Raw genomic sequence first — 19,255 nt, 5'->3', positions numbered from 1 at the left:
ACAGAGAGAGCTCGGCCTGCTGCTGTAAGTGGAGATGTGCTGAGACCGCTGAATTACTGAGCTCCATGGAGAGAATGGAATAGGGCTAAATGGACTGAATGCCTTCTGCAGAGGCAGACCATCTACTGACCACTGTTTACATGGGTGCTAGCGCGGCCCGGTACACCCCCTCTCCCCCCCCTTTGTGTGGCCACACAATAACGCCACTGAAATGACCGCTGCTAAGGAACGTTGGGGGGGCATTGTTCGGGGACCAATGGGAATGCAACAAATAGACAACCTTTTTGTGTGTGTGAGAGCGTGCGTGCGTGCGTGTGTGTGTCTGCACGTGAGCGCATGTGTCAGTATGTGTGTCAGTGTGTGTGTGTCAGTATGTGTGTCAGTGTGTGTGTGTCAGTATGTGTGTCAGTATGTGTGCCAGTGTGTGTGTGTGTGTGTGTGTGTGTGTGTGTGTGTGTGTGTGTGTGTGTGTGTGTGTGTATGTGTGTCAGTGTGTGTGTGTGTGTGTGTGTGTTAATGCAGGTGAATGTGAATGCATGTGGAGTCTTGTTCGCCCCGGCATGCCTTTTAGAGTCTACTCTATGACCAAGAGAGAGGGGGACGTCATACAACGACACAGCCAATCAGAGGTTAGCTTTTTAGGCTTGTAAAGACTTTAGTGGAAGTGGCAAAAGCCAGCAGTTTAAAAAATAATAATCCAGAATGCCCTATACACCGTCCGGCTTCTTCTGTGACCGGCTGATCCGGGAGAGAGAGAGAAGAGATGGAGAAGGATCCCTCAGCAAGCCCCTGCGCTTCAGCGGGCAGGACTTTACCGCACTCAAACAAGAGTGCCTCAGCAAGAAGTGCCTGTTTGAGGATGACACCTTCCCAGCCTCCGTGGAGTCTCTGGGGTACAAGGAGCTGGGACACAAGTCCAACAAGGTCAAGAACATCGTCTGGAGGAGACCAAAGGTAGGAGAGGAGGGGGGTGGATCTGGAGGAGACCCAAGGTAGGAGAGGAGGGGGGGATCTGGAGGAGACCCAAGGTAGGAGAGGAGGAGGGGGATCTGGAGGAGACCCAAGGTAGGAGGGGAGGAGTGGGGTGGATCTGGAGGAGACCCAAGGTAGGAGAGGGGAGGGGGGATCTGGAGGAGACCCAAGGTAGGAGGGGAGGGGGATCTGGAGGAGACCCAAGGTAGGAGAGGAGGAGGGGGATCTGGAGGAGACCCAAGGTAGGAGAGGAGGGGGGGGAGGAGTGGGGTGGATCTGGAGGAGACCCAAGGTAGGAGAGGGGGATCTGGAGGAGACCCAAGGTAGGAGGGGAGGGGGGCATACAGGAGAGGAAGATGAGTCAATAAAGAGGGGGAAGGAATGGACACGCATGTGGGAGGTGGGATTATATCCTACAATACCAAGTCAACAACAAGGACGTTTCAGGATGCTTTAGAAAGGGATTTTGAAAGGCAAAACGGATATTTCTCAGAGATTTTGTATAATCTTATCTGGATCTAAGTGTTTAGCATTATGGGCTAGAATAACTGTTGTTGTGGCTGCCTAAAATATGGATGTATCAGAATGGTTAGTAATGGTTCTGAATCATATGGTTAGAAATGGTTCTGAATCATATGGTTAGAAATGGTTCTGAATCATATGGTTAGAAATGGTTCTGAATCATATGGTTAGAAATGGTTAGAAATGGTTCTGAATCATATGGTTAGAAATGGTTCTGAATCATATGGTTAGAAATGGTTCTGAATCATATGGTTAGAAATGGTTCTGAATCATATGGTTAGAAATGGTTCTGAATCATATGGTTATAGAATGGTTAGAAATGGTTCTGAATCATATGGTTAGAAATGGTTCTGAATCATATGGTTAGAAATGGTTCTGAATCATATGGTTAGAAATGGTTCTGAATCATATGGTTAGAAATGGTTCTGAATCATATGTTTATAGAATGGTTAGAAATGGTTCTGAATCATATGGTTAGAAATGGTTCTGAATCATATGGTTAGAAATGGTTCTGAATCATATGGTTAGAAATGGTTCTGAATCATATGTTTATAGAATGGTTAGAAAATGGTTAGAAATGGTTCTGAATGATATGGTTAGAAATGGTTCTGAATCATATGGTTAGAAATGGTTCTGAATCATATGGTTAGAAATGGTTCTGAATCATATGGTTAGAAATGGTTCTGAATCATATGTTTATAGAATGGTTAGAAATGGTTCTGAATCATATGGTTAGAAATGGTTCTGAATCATATGGTTATAGAATGGTTAGAAATGGTTCTGAATCATTTGGTTATAGAATGGTTAGAAATGGTTCTGAATGATATGGTTAGAAATGGTTCTGAATCATCAAATCAAAATCAAATCAAAATAATTTATATAGCCCTTCTTACTAGAACTTGCAGGTGCCTTGGTGGAAGAGTGGGGTAACATCTCACAGCAAGAACTATCAAATTTGGTGCAGTCCATGAGGATGAGATGCACTGCAGTACTTAATGCAGCTGGTGGCCACACCAGATACTGACTGTTACTTTTGATTTTGACCCCCCACCCCCCCCCACCCCCCTTTGTTCAGGGACACATTATTCCATTTCTGTTAGTCACATGTCTGTGGAACTTGTTCAGTTTATGTCTCAGTTGTTGAATCTTGTTATGTTCATACAAATATTTACACATGTTAAATTTGCTGAAAATAAACACAGTTGACAGGGAGAGGACGTTTCTTTTTTTTGCTGAGTTTAGGATTACTAGTACCCGTCTTGACTGCATCAAACCGAGAGAAGCTAGTTGACTAATTGAGTCTGCATGTGTAACAGTATCGCTTTCGTCTCTCTCCTCGCCCCAACCTGGGCTCGAACCAGGGACCAAGTGGGTGGGCCTATGCCCTCCCAGGCCCACCTATGGCTACGCCCCTGCCCAGACATGTGAAATCCATAGATTAGGGCCTAATGAATTTATTTCAATTGACTAATTTCTTCATTTAAATCATTTAAATTGTTGTATGTTGCGGTTTTATTTTTTTGTTCAGTATAGAATATTTAAGCAATAAGGCTAAGGGTTGTTCTTATACACGACGCAACACCTGGACACAGCCCTTAGCCGTGGTATATTGGCCGTATACCGCAACCCCCTTGAGGCGCCTCATTGCTACTACAAAACTGGTTATGAACGTAATTAGAGCAGCAAAAATCTAATATTTTGTCGTACCCGTGGTATACACTCCGATATAACCACAGCTTTCAGCCCAATCAGCATTCAGAGCTGGAACCACCCAGCTAGATCACATGTTAACTAATCCACGTGGCTGTGTTTCTGTGTGAGCATTGGCATAGCGTTTGCCAGTACGTTCCTTCTATTTCCAAACAATGAAAGTGCTTCATCAGCTCCATACTGTTGTTATTCACTGTAACGGGCCACTTTCACAGCAGTGAACTAGTTTAGAATACATGCAAAACCTAAAGTGACAGATATACAGTTGAAGACAGAAAGTTTACATACGCCTTTAGCCAAATACATTTAAACTCAGTTTTTCCACAATTCCTGACATTTAATTCTAGTAAAGGTTCCCTGTCTTAGGTCAGTTCGGATCACCACTTTATTTTAAGAATGTGAAATTTTAGAATAATAATTGAGAGAATGATTTATTTCAGCTTTTATTTCTTTCATCACATTCCCAGTGGGTCAGAATTTTACATATACTCATTAGTATTAGGTAGCATTGCCTTTAAATTGTTTAACTTGGGTCAAATGTTTTGGGTAGCCTTCCACAAGCTTCCCACAATAAGTTGGGGGAATTTTGGCCCATTCCTCCTGACAGAGCTGGTGTAACAGAGTCAGGTTTGTAGGCCTGCTTGCTCACACATGCTTTTTCAGTTCTGCCCACAAATTTTCTATAGGTTTGAGGTCAGGGCTTTGTGATGGCCTCTCCAATACGTTGACTTTGTTGTCATTAAGCCATTTTGCCACAACTTTGGAAGTATACTTGGGGTCAATGTCCATTTGGAAGACCCATTTGCGACCAAGCTTAAACTTCCTGACTGATGTCTTCAGATGTTGCTTCAATATATCCACATCATTTTCTTCCCTCATGATGCCATCTATTTTGTGAAGTGCACCAGTCCCTCCTGCAGCAAAGCACCCCCACAACATGATGCTGCCACCCCCATGCTTCACGGTTGGAATGGTGTTCTTCGGCTTGCAAATCTCCCCCGTTTTCCTTCAAACATAACGATGGTCATTATGGCCAAACAGTTCTATTTTTGTTTCATCAGACCGGAAGACATTTCTCCAAAAAGTAAGATCTTTGTCCCCATGTGCAGTTGCAAACCGTAGTCTGGCTTTTTTATGGTGGTTTTGGAGCAGTGTCTTCTTCCTTGCTGAGCGGGCATTCAGGTTATGTCGATATAGGACTCGTTTTACTGTGGATATAGATCGTTTTGTACCTGTTTCCTCCAGCATCTTGACAAGGTCCTTTGCTGTTGTTCTGGGATTGATTTGCACTTTTCGCACCAAAGTACGTTCATCTCTAGGAGACAGAACGCATCTCCTTCCTGGGCGGTATGACGACTGCGTGGTCCCATGGTGTTTATACTTGTGTACTATTGTTTGTAAAGATGAAAGTGGTACCTTTAGGCGTATGGAAATTGCACCCAAGGATGAACCAGACCTGTGGAGATCTACAATTGTTTTTCTGGGGTCTTGGCTGATTTCTTTTGATTTTCCCATTTTGTCAAGCAAAGAGGCACTGAGTTTGAAGGTAGGCCTTGAAATATATCCACAGGTACAAACCAAATCAAATCAAATGTATTTATATAGCCCTTCGTACATCAGCTGATATCTCAAAGTGCTGTACAGAAACCCAGCCTAAAACCCCAAACAGCAAGCAATGCAGGTGTAGAAGCACGGTGGCTAGGAAAAACTCCCTAGAAAGGTACACCTCCAATTGACTCAAATGATGTCAATTAGCCTATCATAATTTTCTGGAATTTTCCAGGCTGTTTAAAGGCAAAGTCAACTTAGTGTATGTAAACTTCTGACCCACTGGAATTGTGATACAGCTAATTATAAGTTAAATAAGCTGTCTGTAAACAATTGTTGGAAAAATTACTTGTGTCATGCACAAAGTAGATGTCCTAACTGACTTACCAAAACTATAGTTTGTTAACAAGAATTTTGTGGAGTGGTTGAATAATGAGTTTTAATGACTCCAACCTAAGTTTATGTAAACTTCTGACTTCAACTGTATCCTTCCAGTCAGCTATTCCACATGTCTGTCTGTGTCTGTGTGTCTTCAATATATATCCCCCTAGTCAGCTATTCCACATGTCTATCTGTGTCTGTGTGTCTTCAATATATATCCCCCTAGTCAGCTATTCCACATGTCTGTCTGTGTCTGTGTGTCTTCAATATATATCCCCCTAGTCAGCTAATCCACATGTCTGTCTGTGTCTGTGTGTCTTCAATATATATCCCCCTAGTCAGCTATTCCACATGTCTATCTGTGTCTGTGTGTCTTCAATATATATCCCCCTAGTCAGCTATTCCACATGTCTGTCTGTGTCTGTGTGTCTTCAATATATATCCCCCTAGTCAGCTAATCCACATGTCTGTCTGTGTCTGTGTGTCTTCAATATATATCCCCCCAGTCAGCTAATCCGCTTGTCTGTCTGTTTCTGTGTGTCTTCAGGAGATCTGTGAGAACCCTCAGTTCATTGTGGGCGGAGCCAGCAGGACAGACATTTGCCAGGGAGACCTTGGTAAATGATAACAACACTACACTACACTGACCCCAACACTACACTGACCCCAACACTACACTGACCCCAACACTACATAACACTGACCCCAACACTACACTGACCCCAACACTACAATGACCCCAACACTACACTGACCCCAACACTACACTGACCCCAACACTCTACTGACCCCAACACTACATAACACTTACCCCAACACTACACTGACCCCAACACTATACTGACCCCTACACTACACTGACCCCTACACTACACTGACCCCAACACTACACTGACCCCAACACTACATAACACTGACCCCTACACTCCACTGACCCCAACACTACACTGACCCCAACACTACACTGACCCCCAACACTACACTGACCCCAACACTACACTGACCCCAACACTACATAACACTGACCCCAACACTACACTGACCCCCAACACTACCCTGACCCCAACACTACACTGACCCCAACACTACACTGACCCCAACACTACACTGACCCCAACACTACACTGACCCCAACACTACACTGACCCCAACACTACACTGACCCCAACACTTCACTGACCCCAACACTACACTGACCCCAACACTACACTGACCCCAACACTACACTGACCCCTACACTACACTGACCCCAACACTACACTGACCCCAACACTACACTGACCCCAACACTACACTGAACCCTACACTACACTGACACCTACACCTCACTGACCCCAACACTACACTGACCCCAACACTACACTGACCCCAACACTACGCTGACCCCAACACTACATAATACTGACCCCAACACTACACAACACTGACCCCAACACTACACTGACCCCAACACTACACTGACCCCAACACTACATAACACTGACCCCTACACTCCACTGACCCCAACACTACACTGACCCCAACACTACACTGACCCCAACACTACACTGACCCCCAACACTATACTGACCCCAACACTACACTGACCCCAACACTACACTGACCCCCAACACTACACTGACCCCAACACTACACTGACCCCAACACTACATAACACTGACCCCAACACTACACTGACCCCCAACACTACCCTGACCCCAACACTACACTGACCCCAACACTACACTGACCCCAACACTACACTGACCCCAACACTACACTACACTGACCCCAACACTACACTGACCCCAACACTACACTGACCCCAACACTACATAACACTGACCCCAACACTACACTGACCCCCAACACTACCCTGACCCCAACACTACACTGACCCCAACACTACACTGACCCCAACACTACACTGACCCCAACACTACACTACACTGACCCCAACACTACACTGACCCCCAACACTACACTGACCCCAACACTACACTGACCCCAACACTACATAACACTGACCCCAACACTACACTGACCCCAACACTACACTGACCCCAACACTACACTACACTGACCCCTACACTACACTGACCCCTACACTACACGGACCCCAACACTACACTGACCCCAACACTACACTGACCCCAACACTACACTGACCCCAACACTACACTACACTGACCCCAACACAACACTGACCCCAACACTACACTGACCCCTACACTACACTGACCCCAACACTACACCGACCCCAACACTACATAACACTGACCCCAACACTACACTTACCCCAACACTACACTGACCCCAACACTACACCGACCCCAACACTACACAACACTGACCCCAACACTACACTGACCCCAACACTACACTGACCCCAACACTACACTACACGGACCCCAACACTACACGGACCCCAACACTACACTGACCCCAACACTACACTGACCCCAACACTACACTGACCCCAACACTACACTGACCCCGACACTACACTGACCCCAACACTACACTGACCCCTACACTACACCGACCCCAACACTACACTGACCCCTACACTACACTGACCCCAACACCACACTGACCCCAACACTACATTGACCCCAACACTACACTGACCCCAACACTACACTGACCCCAACACTACACTGACCCCAACACTCACTGACCCCAACACTACACTGACCCCAACACTACACTGACCCCAACACTATACTGACCCCTACACTACACTGACCCCAACACTACACTGACCCCAACACTACACTGACCCCAACACTACACCACACTGACCCCAACACTACACTGACCCCAACACTACACTGACCCCAACACTACATAACACTTACCCCAACACTACACTGACCCCAACACTACATTGACCCCAACACTACACTGACCCCAACACTACACTGACCCCAACACTACACTGACCCCAACACTACACTGACCCCTACACTACACTGACCCCAACACTCACTGACCCCAACACTACACTGACCCCAACACTACACTGACCCCAACACTACACTGACCCCAACACTACACTGACCCCTACACTACACTGACCCCAACACTACACTGACCCCAACACTACACTACACTGACCCCAACACTACACTGACCCCAACACTACACTGACCCCAACACTACACTGACCCCAACACTACACTGACCCCAACACTACACTGACCCCAACACTACACGGACCCCAACACTACACTACACTGACCCCAACACTACACTACACTGACCCCAACACTACACTGACCCCAACACTACACTACACTGACCCCAACACTACATAACACTGATCCCAACACTACACTGACCCCAACACTACACTGACCCCAACACTACACTGACCCCTACACTACACTGACCCCAACACTACACTGACCCCAACACTACACTGACCCCTACACTACACTGACCCCAACACTACACTGACCCCAACACTACACTGACCCCAACACTACACTGACCCCAACACTACACTGACCCCAACACGATTCTCTCTTCTCTTGCGAGTTTGCTGTTAACTTTGGACAGTTGAGGTGAGTGTTTTGAATATTTGTGGGGGACAGGTCCCCCTTATCCTCTGTTGTTGCTACGCCTGTGGATGCTTATGGTGAGGAGAGGTCAGGTGTGTGATGTATTGACTGGTACTGAGGAGAGGTCAGGTATGTGATGTATTATAGCCCTGGTAACCTGTCCCATTACAGGCCCGGTAACCTGTCCCATTATAGCCCTGGAACCTGTCCCATTATAGCCCTGGTAACCTGTCCCATTATAGCCCTGTAACCTGTCCCATTATAGCCCTGGTAACCTGTCCCAATATTGCCCTGGTAACCTGTCCCTTTATAGCCCTGGTAACCTGTCCCATTATAGCCCTGGGAACCTGTCCCTTCAAGGGAAAAAACATCTAATCTCTCCCCCTGCGAGCCTCATAACCGGCCTCTCCAACTCTCTACCAGGGGCCTCTCCACCTCTCTACCAGGGGCCTCTCCACCTCTCTACCAGGGGCCTCTCCAACTCTCTACCAGGGGCCTCTCCACCTCTCTACCAGTGGCCTCTCCACCTCTCTACCAGGGGCCTCTCCACCTCTCTACCAGGGGCCTCTCCACCTCTCTACCAGGGGCCTCTCCACCTCTCTACCAGGGGCCTCTCCACCTCTCTACCAGGGGCCTCTCCACCTCTCTACCAGGGGCCTCTCCAACTCTCTACCAGGGGCCTCTCCACCTCTCTACCAGGGGCCTCTCCACCTCTCTACCAGGGGCCTCTCCACCTCTCTACCAGGGGCCTCTCCAACTCTCTACCAGTGGCCTCTCCAACTCTCTACCAGTGGCCTCTCCACCTCTCTACCAGGGGCCTCTCCACCTCTCTACCAGTGGCCTCTCTATATTGTACTGGCTCTATGGAAGAGATTCCAGCTAGCAGCACTTCTCATTGTTGAGCTGTTCGTCCATCCTGGGGAACAAAGATCTATGCAGGCTGGGACCACAATATTCTAAATGCTCAAAACTGACATTGTTCAACAGTTAACTCCCTGACTGGGCACATCCTCCACACCGGGGTGGAGGGACCGCCAGCAAACACTGAGGGACAACCAGAAAACACTGAGGGACAACCAGCAAACACTGAGGGACAACCAGAAAACACTGAGGTCAGGAGGGAGACTTTTCCTCAACAACACAAAGATATCAGAGGAAATATTGCATTAATATTATTCAGATATCAAGTATGGAGACAACCAATGGGATGATGGCCACTGACAACCAATGGGATGATGATGGCCACTGACAACAAATGGGATGATGGCCACTGACTACCAATGGGATGATGATGGCCACTGACAACAAATGGGATGATGGCCACTGACAACCAATGGGATGATGATGGCAACTGACAACCAATGGGATGATGGCCACTGACAACCAATGGGATGATGGCCACTGACAACCAATGGGATGAGGGCCACTGACAACCAATGGGATGACGGCCACTGACAACCAATGGGATGATGGCCACTGACAACCAATGGGATGATGGCCACTGACAACCAATGGGATGATGGCCACTGACAACCAATGGGATGAGGGCCACTGACAACCAATAGGATGAGGGCCACTGACAACCAATGGGATGATGATGATGGCAACTGACAACCAATGGGATGATGGCCACTGACAACCAATGGGATGAGGGCCACTGACAACCAATAGGATGATGGCCACTGACAACCAATGGGATGATGGCCACTGACAACCAATGGGATGAGGGCCACTGACAACCAATAGGATGATGGCCACTGACAACCAATGGGATATTGGCCACTGACAACCAATGGGATGATGGCCACTGACAACCAATGGGATGATGATGATGGCAACTGACAACCAATGGGATGATGGCCACTGACAACCAATAGGATGAGGGCCACTGACAACCAATGGGATGATGATGATGGCAACTGACAACCAATGGGATGATGGCCACTGACAACCAATGGGATGAGAGCCACTGACAACCAATAGGATGATGGCCACTGACAACCAATGGGATGATGGCCACTGACAACCAATGGGATGAGGGCCACTGACAACCAATAGGATGATGGCCACTGACAACCAATGGGATGATGGCCACTGACAACCAATGGGATGATGGCCACTGACAACCAATGGGATGAGGGCCACTACTCAGTAGTCAAATCAATTGTAATGCCTTCAGAGAACAATGGTTTTACATGTTGTGTACATTTTACAAGAATCACTGACTGTGTTCTTGACTGTGATCATTGTGTGTAAGTGCGTGATAATGATGTGTGTGTATTTTTGTATTTTTGTGTGTGTGTGTGTGTGTGTGTGTGTGTGTGTGTGTGTGTGTGTGTGTGTGTGTGTGTGTGTGTGTGTGTGTGTGTGTGTGTGTGTGTGTGTGTGTGTGCGTGTGTGTGTGTCTGCTGGCTGAAAATATTGTATCGGTATTTTTAGATTCACATCACAGTGTTGTTGTTATACAACTATGTTATTGGTGTGTGTCTCACTGCGTGTTTCCTAGGTGACTGCTGGCTGCTGGCTGCTATAGCCTGTCTGACTGGGTGTTCCTAGGTGTGTGTCTGTTGGTCCTTCTGTAGCTCAGTTGGTAGAGTATGGCGCTTGTAACGCCAGGGTAGTGGGTTCAATTCCCGGGACCACCCATACGTAGAATGTATGACATGCACACATGACTGTAAGTCGCTTTGGATAAAAGCGTCTGCTAAATGGCATATATTATATTATTATTAACTAACTGTGTGTTTCCAAAGGTGACTGCTGGCTGCTGGCTGCTATAGCCTGTCTGACTGGATGTTCCTAGGTGTGTCTGTTGGTAACTAACTGTGTGTTTCCTAGGTGACTGCTGGCTGCTGGCTGCGATAGCCTGTCTGACTGGGTGTTCCTAGGTGTGTGTCTGTTGGTAACTAACTGTGTGTTTCCTAGGTGACTGCTGGCTGCTGGCTGCGATAGCCTGTCTGACTCTGAATGAGAAGCTTCTCTACCGGGTCGTTCCTCAGGATCAGAGCTACTCCGAGGGATATGGAGGAATCTTCCACTTCCAGGTCAGAAACTCACCAATCAAAACAACCCTCATTATTAGATAACTAGAAACAATAACACATTTGACATACCGTAGATTTTAGACTGTCTATTTCTATGTTGTATTGTAATCAAAGAAGGGCTCAATTCCATTTCAAGTCAGTGAGTTCAGGAATTACACTGAAATGGAATTTCCTCAAAAGTGGGATAGGCATTCCGGGTGTGCTTGACTGAATTGAACTGAAATCAACCCCCCCAGACCCTGATTGCAATACATTATCAATACATTATCAATACATTATCAACTCCTGTCAAATGTCTTCAACCATGGCACATCTTTTCCTCCACCAAGTTCTGGCGCTATGGCGACTGGGTTGACGTTGTCATTGACGACCGCATCCCCACCTTCAACAACCAGCTGGTGTTCACCAAGTCTGCTGAGAGGAACGAGTTCTGGAGCGCCCTGCTGGAGAAGGCCTACGCCAAGTATGTACCCCTAGCTCTATGCCAAATACGACCCCTAACTCTATGCCAAATATGTACCCTTAACTCTATGCCAAATACGACCCCTAACTCTATGCCAAATACGACTCCTAACTCTATGCCAAGTACGACCCCTAACTCTATGCCAAGTACGACCCCTAACTCTATGCCAAATATGACCCCTAACTCTATGCCAAATACGACCCCTAACTCTATGCCAAATACGACCCCTAACTCTATGCCAAATACGACCCCTAACTCTATGCCAAGTACGTACCCCTAACTCTATGCCAAGTACGTACCCCTAACTCTATGCCAAGTACGACCCCTAACTCTATGCCAAGTATGTGCGGCGGCAGGGTAGCTTAGTGGTTAGAGCGTTGGACTAGTGACCGGAAGGTTGCAAGTTCAAATCCCTGAGCTGACAAGGTACAAATCTGTAATTCTGCCCCTGAACAGGCAGTTTAACCCACTGTTCCTAGGCCGTCATTGAAAATAAGAATTTGTTCTTAACTGACTTGCCAAGTTAAAAAAATATTTTTAAAAAGTACCCCTATTCCTTCGCCAAGTCTAGATGAATAAGGGAAATTAAATCTATATACTGTAGAAGCTAGATATAGACTACTTTCTTCACTGCCTCAGCATGACACCTTCTGCAATACTCTGATTCTAGCCACCTCAACCTGCCTCTCTCCCACCAGACACTTCCAATGCCCAGCAACACGGGCACCCCTACAGTTGACTCACACAACTTTATCCACAGAAAGGGCACAATCCTCTATCCCATGACCTCCTGCACACTTCCCACATCATGACCTTAAACGTTGCGCCTGAAACAGCGCAGTGGTTTCTCCACAGAAGCAGGATAACTGACCCACTCAGTGTAATTGGCACTGGAGGCGATGGCTACCTTGGAGAGGCTTGGTCACGGTTCCTATGAGGCCCTGAAGGGCGGTAACACCATGACCCTAACCTTCACCCTCACATCAGGCTTGGTCACGGTTCCTATGAGGCCCTGAAACCTTGGAGAGCCTTGGTCACAGTTCCTATGAGGCCCTGAAACCTTGGAGAGCCTTGGTCACAGTTCCTATGAGGCCCTGAAACCTTGGAGAGCCTTGGTCACAGTTCCTATGAGGCCCTGAAACCTTGGAGAGCCTTGGTCACAGTTCCTATGAGGCCCTGAAACCTTGGAGAGCCTTGGTCACAGTTCCTATGAGGTCCTGAAACCTTGGAGAGCCTTGGTCACAGTTCCTATGAGGCCCTGAAACCTTGGAGAGCCTTGGTCACAGTTCCTATGAGGCCCTGAAACCTTGGAGAGCCTTGGTCACAGTTCCTATGAGGCCCTGAAACCTTGGAGAGCCTTGGTCACAGTTCCTATGAGGCCCTGAAACCTTGGAGAGCCTTGGTCACAGTTCCTATGAGGCCCTGAAACCTTGGAGAGCCTTGGTCACAGTTCCTATGAGGCCCTGAAACCTTGGAGAGCCTTGGTCACAGTTCCTATGAGGCCCTGAAACCTTGGAGAGCCTTGGTCACAGTTCCTATGAGGCCCTGAAACCTTGGAGAGCCTTGGTCTGGGTGGAGGAAACCCACAACAGCGGTGTCATCTGTATATTTTGTTAAAAACTTGTGGGCTGCGTCAGAGGCTTGACAGTGTACCGTATCAGTGAAAGTACGCAACCTTGAGGGCCTCCCGTATCAACTGTTCTAGATATAGAGATGGCGGAGTTGAACTTCACACCCAAATTCACCAGTTTTATCGCCAGTAGAGACGTGACACCCAAATTCACCAGTTTATCGCCAGTAGAGACGTGACACCCAAATTCACCAGTTTATCGCCAGTAGAGAGGTGACACCCAAATTCACCAGTTTATCGCCAGTAGAGAGGTGACACCCAAATTCACCAGTTTATCGCCAGTAGAGAGGTGACACCCAAATTCACCAGTTTTATCGCCAGTAGAGAGGTGACACCCAAATTCACCACTTTATCGCCAGTAGAGACGTGACACCCAAATTCACCAGTTTATCGCCAGTAGAGAGGTGACACCCAAATTCACCAGTTTATCGCCAGTAGAGACGTGACACCCAAATTCACCAGTTTATCGCCAGTAGAGAGGTGACACCCACATTCACCAGTTTATCGCCAGTAGAGAGGTGACACCCACATTCATCAGTTTATCGCCAGTAGAGAGGTGACACCCACATTCACCAGTTTATCGCCAGTAGAGAGGTGACACCCAAATTCACCAGTTTATCGCCAGTAGAGAGGTGACACCCAAATTCACCAGTTTATCGCCAGTAGAGAGGTGACACCCAAATTCACCAGTTTATCGCCAGTAGAGAGGTGACACCCAAATTCACCAGTTTATCGCCAGTAGAGAGGTGACACCCAAATTCACCAGTTTATCGCCAGTAGAGAGGTGACACCCACATTCACCAGTTTATCGCCAGTAGAGAGGTGACACCCACATTCACCAGTTTATCGCCAGTAGAGAGGTGACACCCAAATTCACCAGTTTATCGCCAGTAGAGAGGTGACACCCAAATTCACCAGTTTATCGCCAGTAGAGAGATGACACCCAAATTCACCAGTTTATCGCCAGTAGAGAGGTGACACCCAAATTCACCAGTTTATCGCCAGTAGAGAGATGACACCCAAATTCACCAGTTTATCGCCAGTAGAGAGGTGACACCCAAATTCACCAGTTTATCGCCAGTAGAGAGGTGACACCCAAATTCACCAGTTTATCGCCAGTAGAGAGGTGACACCCACATTCACCAGTTTATCGCCAGTAGAGAGGTGACACCCACATTCACCAGTTTATCGCCAGTAGAGAGGTGACACCCAAATTCACCAGTTTATCGCCAGTAGAGAGGTGACACCCAAATTCACCAGTTTATCGCCAGTAGAGAGGTGACACCCACATTCACCAGTTTATCGCCAGTAGAGAGGTGACACCCACATTCACCAGTTTATCGCCAGTAGAGAGGTGACACCCACATTCACCAGTTTATCGCCAGTAGAGAGGTGACACCCAAATTCACCAGTTTATCGCCAGTAGAGAGGTGACACCCACATTCACCAGTTTATCGCCAGTAGAGAGGTGACACCCACATTCACCAGTTTATCGCCAGTAGAGAGGTGACACCCAAATTCACCAGTTTATCGCCAGTAGAGAGGTGACACCCAAATTCACCAGTTTTCGTGCTACTGAAGTGCTACTGAAGTCAATGAATACAGTTTTCACTAGGCTATATGCCTGTTCTAAATGTTGGTAACATATCATCAACACCCCCTGATCCTCTCTCCACCCTCTCACCCCCTGCCCTACCTCTAACCCTCACCCTGTCTCACCCTCCCATCCCCCAGGCTGCACGGTTCCTACGAGGCCCTGAAGGGCGGTAACACCACGACCCTAACCCTCACTCTCCCATCCCCCCTCCTCCCCAGGCTGAAGGGCGGTAACACCACGACACTAACCCTAACCCTCACTCTCCCACCCCCCCTCCTCCCCAGGCTGAAGGGTGATAACACCACGACCCCAACCCTCACTCTCCCATCCCCCCTCCTCCCCAGGCTTCACGGTTCCTATGAGGCCCTGAAGGGCGGTAACACCACGACCCTAACCCTCAATCTCCCATCCCCCCTCCTCCCCAGGCTTCACGGTTCCCATGAGGCCCCGAAGGGCGGTAACACCACGACCCTAACCCACACTCTCCCATCCCCCCTCCCATGCTGCACGATTCCTATGAGGCCCTGAAGGGCGGTAACACCACGACCCTAACCCTCACACTCCCATCCCCCTCCTCCCCAGGCTTCACGGTTCCTGAGGCCCCGAAGGGCGGTAACACCACGACCCTAACCCTCACTCTCCCATCCCCCCTCCCCATGCTGCACGATTCCTATGAGGCCCTGAAGGGCGGTAACACCACGACCCTAACCCTCACACTCCCATCCCCCCTCCTCCCCAGGCTTCACGGTTCCTATGAGGCCCTGAAGGGCGGTAACACCACGACCCTAACCCTCACTCTCCCATCCTCCCTCCTCCCCAGGCTTCACGGTTCCTATGAGGCCCTGAAGGGCGGTAACACCACGGAGGCCATGGAAGACTTCACCGGGGGCGTGACAGAGTTCTATGAGATGAAGGAGGCGCCCAAGGAGCTGTACAAGATCATGAAGAAGGCCCTGGAGAGAGGCTCTATGATGGGCTGCTCTATTGACGTGAGTCTCTGACCTTAGTAGCGTGACCCCTGACCTCATGAACCCGCAATGGAAGAGTCTCACGTAAATACAGCAGCCCGTCAGGGAGCTTCGCTCTTTAGTTACGATTCAGAACAGACCTAGTAGCCATTTCAGTAAATAAAAAAGGTATATGGCCGGTCTGTGGAGGTCTTGCCCGCAATTAGAGCCGCCACCCTCAGTGTCGGTGTGGGTACAAATCCACACATGTACCGTGTCGGTGTGGGTACAAATCCACACATGTACCGTGTCGGTGTGGGTACAAATCCATCCCTTCACCTGTTTTTAACACAATATCTTCTTCTGTCTTTCCTGCTTCCTCTACTCATTGTCCTGTCCATTAATGTATGTAGAATTACAAGAGGATTGGATTGGAACCCCCCCCACTAAATGTACTGAGTATTGGAACTCATCGATGATCACGTGCAATTTCAAAACTGTCCCCTTCCCTTGGTTTAACCAACTGTATCCAATCAGTGCTGTTCCTCATGTCGCCGTTGACGATCCGGAATTGTGATCCTGTCTTGTTGTTCATTCCATTCTCCAGTCCCTGGTTCCTGCTCGATTTGAGACGCGCACTGTGACTGGCCTTGTGAAGGGCCACGCCTACTCTGTGACTGCCGTTGAGGAGGTGAAATACAACTATAGAAACATATAGATTCACTTTACGCCAACTATCGTGAGTTATTGGATGACATTATTAGATAGATAGATAGATAGATAGATAGATAGATAGATAGATAGATAGATAGATAGATAGATAGATAGATAGATAGATAGACCATGAGATACTACATTATTAGATAGATAGACCATGAGATACACTACATTATTAGATAGATAGACCATGAGATACACTACATTATTAGATAGATAGACCATGAGATACACTACATTATTAGATAGATAGACCATGAGATATACTACATTATTAGATAGATAGACCATGAGATACACTACATTATTAGATAGATAGACCATGAGATACACTACATTATTAGATAGATAGACCATGAGATACTACATTATTAGATAGATAGACCATGAGATACACTACATTATTAGATAGATAGACCATGAGATACTACATTATTAGATAGATAGACCATGAGATACAGAGCTGTGGTTAGATGACTGTAGGCCTTTTGGAAGCTGACTGACTGGGCCAGTGGTTGTTGCCATTGTTACCTGGACCGGGGTGTGTGTTTCTCCTCTGTGTAAGCAGTCCCAGCACAAAGCGTCTAAGGTGTGTCTGGTGCGCCTCAGGAACCCCTGGGGTCAGGTGGAGTGGAACGGGCCCTGGAGTGACAAGTAAGACAAACCTGATTGGTTGGACTGATTGCCTGATTGGTTGGTTGGACTGATTGGCTGATTGGTTGGACTGATTGGCTGTTTGGTTGGTTGACTGATTGGTTGGTTGGTTGACTGATTGGCTGATTGGTTGGTTGACTGATTGGCTGATTGGTTGGTTGACTGATTGGCTGATTGGTTGGTTGGACTGATTGGCTGATTGGTTGGACTGATTGGCTGATTGGTTGGACTGATTGGCTGATTGGTTGGTTGACTGATTGGTTGGTTGGTTGATTGATTGGTTGACTGATTGGTTGGTTGACTGATTGGTAGTCTGGTTGATTGGTTGACTGATTAACTGATTGGTTGAACTGGCACCAGTGATAGACACAGGTTGTGTTCCGATGTCCATGCTAACATTCCCAATACATTGCCTCATTCTTCTAAGTACCTAGTCAACCAATCAGCCAATCAGGTAACCAATCAGCCAGCCAATCAGTCTAGAGTAGGTATTGGAATGTAATTTATACAATTATGCTCAATTATTGTGCATGTGTAGGATCTTAATTTGACCAGTTTCGTCGCAGGAGTAAAATAATCCTGCAGCAGGAGGATTTACACTGAACAAAAATATAAAACGCAACGAAGTGTTGATCCCCTGTTTCATGAGCTGAAATAAAAGAGCACAGAAATGTTTCATACACACCAAAAGCTTATTAATCTCAATTTTTGGGCACAAATTTCTTTACATCACTTTCAGTGAGCATTTCTCCTTCGCCAAGATAATCCATCCACCTGACAGGTGTGGCATATCAAGAAGCTGATTAAACAGCATGATCATTACACAGGTGCACCTTGTGCTGGGGACAATAAAAGGCCACTCTAAAATGTGCAGTTTTGTCAACACAACACCATGCCACACATGTCTCAAATTTTGAGGGAGCGATTGACTGTAGGAATAAGCCTCCAACATCGTTTTAGAAAATTTGGCCTCACAAACGCAGATCACGTTTAACCAGGACCTCCACATCCGGCTTCTTCACTTGTGCAGTGGTTTTGCACGAGCTGTCAGAAACCGTCTCAGGGAAGCTCATCTGAGTGCTCGTCATCCTCACCCGGGTGAGTGGGCAAATGCTCAACCTTCGATGGCCACTGGCACACTTGGTCCTTCTGTGGCTCAGTTGGTAGAGCATGGCGCTTGTAACGCCAGGGTAGTGGGTTCGATTCCCGGGACCACCCATACGTAGAATGTATGCACACATGACTGTAAGTCGCTTTGGATAAAAGCGTCTGCTAAATGGCATATATTATTATTATTATTATATTATTGAGAAGTGTGCTCTTCACGGTTTCAACTGTACCGGGCAGATGGCAGACAGCGTGTGGCATTGTGTGGGTAAGCGGTTTGCTGATGTCAACGTTGTGAGCAGAGTGGGTGGGTGGGTGGGTGGGGTTATGTTGATTGATAGAGTAGTTATGCTCTCACACATACACGATAAAATTAGAACTATGGGATGAATTATAGAGTATTTATGCTGTAACGGCT

At 47.5% G+C, this 19,255-nt stretch overlaps 1 protein-coding gene across 1 annotated transcript in view; it reads left to right on the top strand.

Annotated features, from left to right (window-relative positions):
- The first annotated feature begins 435 nt into the window (after positions 1–435).
- Positions 436–19,255, top strand: part of capn3a (calpain 3a, (p94)) — a 48,910-nt gene continuing 30,090 nt past the window's right edge. The window contains exons 1-7 of the mRNA XM_052496077.1: positions 436–954; positions 5,681–5,750; positions 11,604–11,722; positions 12,052–12,185; positions 16,233–16,401; positions 16,967–17,050; positions 17,645–17,730. Of these exons, the coding sequence (XP_052352037.1) occupies positions 703–954; positions 5,681–5,750; positions 11,604–11,722; positions 12,052–12,185; positions 16,233–16,401; positions 16,967–17,050; positions 17,645–17,730 (914 nt within the window). The 5' untranslated portion in view covers positions 436–702. The remainder of the gene's footprint in view (positions 955–5,680; positions 5,751–11,603; positions 11,723–12,051; positions 12,186–16,232; positions 16,402–16,966; positions 17,051–17,644; positions 17,731–19,255) is intronic.

The sequence above is a fragment of the Oncorhynchus keta genome, chromosome 35 (genome assembly GCF_023373465.1).
Source record: "Oncorhynchus keta strain PuntledgeMale-10-30-2019 chromosome 35, Oket_V2, whole genome shotgun sequence".
NCBI classification, from domain to species: Eukaryota; Metazoa; Chordata; class Actinopteri; order Salmoniformes; family Salmonidae; genus Oncorhynchus; species Oncorhynchus keta.
The sequence above is the reverse complement of the archived record's forward strand: the minus strand, read 5'-3'. Positions and strand labels throughout refer to the sequence as shown.